General features: G+C 46.7%; 1 protein-coding gene across 14 annotated transcripts in view; it reads right to left on the minus strand.

Annotated features, from left to right (window-relative positions):
• The window catches only part of LOC102288843 (calcium/calmodulin-dependent protein kinase type II subunit gamma), a 42,257-nt gene extending 37,761 nt beyond the window's left edge, over positions 1–4,496 (minus strand). For 5 of the 14 annotated variants that reach the window (XM_005943884.3, XM_005943880.3, XM_005943882.3 and 2 more), the window contains exons 1-2: positions 4,237–4,496; positions 2,107–2,201 (exon numbers count right to left, since the gene is read on the minus strand). In XM_005943884.3, coding sequence (XP_005943946.1) covers positions 2,107–2,201; positions 4,237–4,301 — 160 coding nt within the window. In that variant the 5' untranslated portion in view covers positions 4,302–4,496. The remainder of the gene's footprint in view (positions 1–2,106; positions 2,202–4,236) is intronic. The other 9 variants (XM_042227742.1, XM_005943885.3, XM_005943886.3 and 6 more) reach the window with 4 other exon arrangements.
• Between the last annotated feature and the right edge of the window lie 377 nt (positions 4,497–4,873).

Consider the following 4,873-nt stretch of genomic DNA (forward strand, 5'->3'; position numbering starts at 1 on the left):
CTGTTGCTGCAGACAATGCAGCAGCCATCAACCTTCCAGTCACTCCAATCAACAAAATAAAACAGAGCATTCATACGGCGCAGATAGACTCATGCTACGCCAGTGCAGATTTAATACTTTGCATCACTTTGTTACATTTTTCACAATTTACCTCACAGTCTGTCATTTTAATTAATTACACGCACAAATCTTTGGCAGCCAAACAAACCCCTACCCCACTTAGCTAAAGCTGCCAAAATGAAAACCTCCATTTCTTTACAGTGAGAAGCAGGTGGGTGTCACTGCCTACTGCGCATGCTGCTGCCCACTTGCATCCATCCCAAAGGGCCTGTGGACAAAACTATACCACAGCCAACTCCCTACATTTATCTATTCCCCCCGCCAACATCACCCACTTCCTTCCTTCCTGTTTTTTTGGTTTCCTTCCTTCTTTCCTTCCTTCCTTGTCTCCCCCCCCCTCCCCCTCAGATTACTGCAGTGTTTACCAGAGCTTTGGGAGACTTACCCACCAGGCCATGCAAGAGGTCAGACTTGCCCTATTGGGCTTTAAAAAAAAAAAAAAAAAAAAGGACAGACAAAAAAAAGAAGCCCCACCCAAATCCTACTGGGCAAGATGCCTGCTCACGCACTGGCCTCCTGGTGTGGACGTTGTTGTGTTTGTGTGTAGGTGCATCTTGCGTCAGCAAGTCAAGACAGCCTACTGCAATACTTCTATTAGCACCAAATTCTTTAATTCATTCTTTTGTTCAGTCTATTGCATCTCCTCCTCAGTCTCATTTTATCTCCCTCCCCTGGTGTGGAGTGTCACCAAGTTTCTTGCAAGACTACACTGTTGAAAATCTCCTCCTCCTCTCCTGGCCAGCTTTCTTCTCCCCTGGCAAAAACACACATACGCACAGACCTACATTGTACTCCATGCCTCTGCAAAGAGCCAACAGTTTTCTGCTGAGCCTGTACTTTTCCTTGGTGGGACATTAATACTGGTAGCTGCCCTATGTGTACACTTGATGGCAGGGATAGAACAATAACAGCATTACAACACACTCACACAAAACAGACATACTCCATTAGTATAACTCCCACTCTCTCTCAGTCTCCCTTTTCACACAGACACACAAATGCCATAAGACACAGACAACAACAGGGAGGCGCCTAAGGAATCCGTGGGGTCTTAGTGGTTGATGAGATACATTTAGCGTAAATGGATTAGCCTCAATACAAACCAATCCCCCATTGCAGCAAGACGAGAGAAAGGCAATGAGAGAAAGGCTGGCTGAGAAAGAAAGAAAGGCAAAGGTATAACAAAAGAGTACAGGAAAGGAGAACAAAGGAAGCTAGGTGTGTGTGTCAACACCAGAAAGGAATCTGCAGCACTAATTTGGCCCATACAAAACTGAGAAAACCTGAAGTCAGGGGAGGTCTTGCCATAGTGACATAAGCTCCCGTCATCATTGCAACATTACACGCCACACCATGCATGAGCATGTGGGTGTGAACGTCTGCAGGGAGGCACACAAGTGAAGCAACTAATAAAATTCAGGTGTGGACTGTGCAGCAGCAGCAGCGCCAATCAATTAATTGTACAGCGGCTGTCTGCTCGCACCACAGAGGAGCGATTGAAAGTTATTTAATACCGAGTTTCTAAAGAGCGTTAGAAGATTCTGATAAGAACTCCCCACGGACACAACGACCCAATAAAAGATTTCCTCTGCAACTGGAATCATGGGACTTCTGTTTCTGCACAATTTCCAATAAGCAGGATTTTTCTACACAATATTGGGATATTTTATAACTTCAATATCTGTGGTAAGCCACAGCAGGAGGTGATGAAAAAACAAATCAGTGACAGAACTGCTTTTCAACAACACTGAATTTATGGGATTTATACAACGATAAGGTGAAGTACCTTGATTTGTTAAGCATTAGTGCACTGGATTAGCCACAAGCATGAATTTAAACCTGTTATTTCAACTACAAACTGCTTCTGAATATGGTTTTCCGTGGCATCAGTGCGTACAAAGAAAATAAGCTATACTGCTCAATATTTATCACAAACAAAGTAAACGCACATCGGTGTCTGTGTCAGTGAGTGTGGTGTTAGCATACCTCTTGCAGACAGCTTCTTAGTGTTGATGATTTTTGCAGCATATTCCTGTCCTGATGATTTCTTTACACACCTACGCACCACTGAAAAAGCTCCCCTAAGAAGAAAGAACATAAACAACCAAAAATCAGTTCCATTTCAGACACTGCCTCTCTGGCACACACGCACACACAAAGTGTGACATTTGAAGCTGCATCTACATGTGGCAGTGGTTTGTTGTGAATACTAACAATCTCACCCTTTCCCCCCTTCTCTGCCCGTCTCTCTGTCTCAGACTCAGTTTTTTTTATTTTACAGCCATCATATACTACATCACTATAACAGGGGCAGTCAACCTGAAAAGGTGAGACAATCAAGCAAACCAGCAGTCATAACAAGCTTCTCAAGCAGCTATGAATATGAACGACCGAGTACTTTCTCTAATCTCTGATATGCACACAACACAATGCAACCTACTCCCCCCCAAGAGGAAATTCAATTTGCAACAGGCAGTACAGAGACTGGGCTGCGTTTCACACAACAATCGTCAACATTTAATACATTCACACTCACAAATGCACGCAAACATAAAAGGAAGTGCACACTACAAGACGCCTGCCACTCTGAGGAGTTTCATATTGACCTAGATGAATGCTCGCACAGTGGCTCTGGTGATTCTATGAGTCTGAGCAGTTACACAAGATGTAATTACACATGGTTTTCATAGCATCTGGACAACCTGCAGTTTCGGGCCCTTGAGAGTTTCCCTAAAAGAGAAGAAGGGCTCCTTTTTTTTGCTTTGTTTTTTTTCTAATGCGGTGGATGATATATGGAGGGCTGCTCCTTTCTGCTGCACACTGCTCCCGGTCTCGATGATTCACCAGTAAATGAGAAGCGACAGGTGACACAAGTACAAGTCCGTGACTTGACATTAATAAGCTATGACGGAGCAAAATTCATTATCAAACAGGTGCAGAAAGAGAAGCCAGGGTAAGTGGTCGGTCTGCAGGAAGATCAGGGGCAGTGGAGGGAAGATCTGTAGATGTGTGCGTGTGTGCCAGTGGACTGGCTATGTAATCAGTGCCATCGATTACTGTCAATTACAAAGGACAGAGTGGAAGTGGCAGTTGAAATTAAGGACAGTGTATCTTTATACGGCCAGCGTCGCCCTGCTGTTGATTTGAGGGATAAAAGCCTTAGCCGGCCAAGAACAGCAGATGCTGTCGCTGCTGCTGGAGGGAGCAGAGGAGGTAGCAGTCTGATTTTTCTGCCGTCATCAAAATACCGAGAAAACACGTCATGCCTCTTACACAGTAAAAGCCAAATTGCCCTTGTAACCACCCAGAAATCACAGATCGGCTCTCTTACGGAGCCTTAACAGCGATTCATTTATTGATAACATGATGCAGGGGACAGCTGGTGCGCGGAGCTTATAGGTATTACAGTGCAAACATAAAAGCGGCAGAGCTTGGACCGAATAACTTCCTTATTAACTGATCCAGGGGTACGTAGCGTTACTCAACACAGTAACACAAATCATCTGCAGCTGCTTGGAGAAGAAGAAAAAAAGAAAAAAAAGGGAGGGGGGGTCGGCCTAGTTAGCTAGCGACCACAGCCTTAGGTCGAGCCTGCACAGAGCTGCCAGCCCCGTGGGCTGGTGAAATGTCACAGGGCTACGTCTCCGGCGTCTCTCGGGGCCCGGCTGACGGGTCAAGCAGACCAGAGAACACCGGCTACCAGACGCGGAAAGGCCAGCAGCTGCTCATACACCAACATCTGCGCCTTCTGCTCATCCCTACCAGCGATTAAAAGACGCAACGCTAGTCGGCTAACTCGGCCAGTTTATCAATATCAGCGTGGTAGCTCCCTGGCTAGTAACTGAACGTTAGTGCGCTCTTCCCGTTACTGCCCGAGCAGCTGTTAGCCTATAGCAGCGGTTATTTAGCCTGACTGCACTACGACAATAGCACACGCCTGCTAGCATGCACTGACAGACCACTAAAAGCAGGCAGCAGAATTAAGTCTACAAGCAATTTTGGCTAACTATCACTGCTAGCTGGCTAACCAGAATTAATATGAGGCGAGGTTGCGGGGGTGGGGGGACAAAACGACAAGACAAACACGATGCACACTATAACGTTGAGGCTGCTTACTTCCCGAGCTCCTCGTATAGCTGGTACTCATCAGTAAACCGGGTGGAAGTAGCGGTGGTTGCCATGGTTAGAGCCGTGAGAGGGGAGCCCGAGCCTTGGGGTACGACGGCGGCAGCTGCGGCGGCAGGCTCTCGTACAGGGTCCGAGAGGAGGGTAGCCTAGCCTCCAATACTAAAGCACCTTTCTGACAGGCAGGCAAGACTGAAGAGAGGAGAGAGGCGAGCAGAGACGGAAAGGGAGGGGCTGGCTACAAGAAGAGGAGGAGGAGTGATGATGGTGGTGTGTGTGTGCGTGCGTGTACGTATAGTAAAGAGGTGCAATCCTCGCGAGAATAGGCTCGTGCAGCAATGAGAGCGGGGCCTCCAATTCAATGAAGTCACTGAAAAAAGTGGGGAGATGATGGTGAAATGTTCTCTCAGTCATTTAGATTAAATAATTCATCTTTTGTCGGGCAGTGGATCTCACAATGAGATGCCGCTAAAGTGTACAAGAGCCACGTGACGGTCCAGAGAAACAGAGTTGGCATCCAAGATCCGTCTCTTCTCATTTCTTTCAAAATAATATTGCAGGCAACAACCCGGCAGCAGCGTTTTTACTGCACCGGTCGGGATACACCCATCACTGGGTCACACCTCAC

The sequence above is a fragment of the Haplochromis burtoni genome, unplaced genomic scaffold, assembly GCF_018398535.1.
Source record: "Haplochromis burtoni strain Fernald_Lab_line unplaced genomic scaffold, NCSU_Asbu1 Contig_278, whole genome shotgun sequence".
NCBI lineage: Eukaryota > Metazoa > Chordata > Actinopteri > Cichliformes > Cichlidae > Haplochromis > Haplochromis burtoni.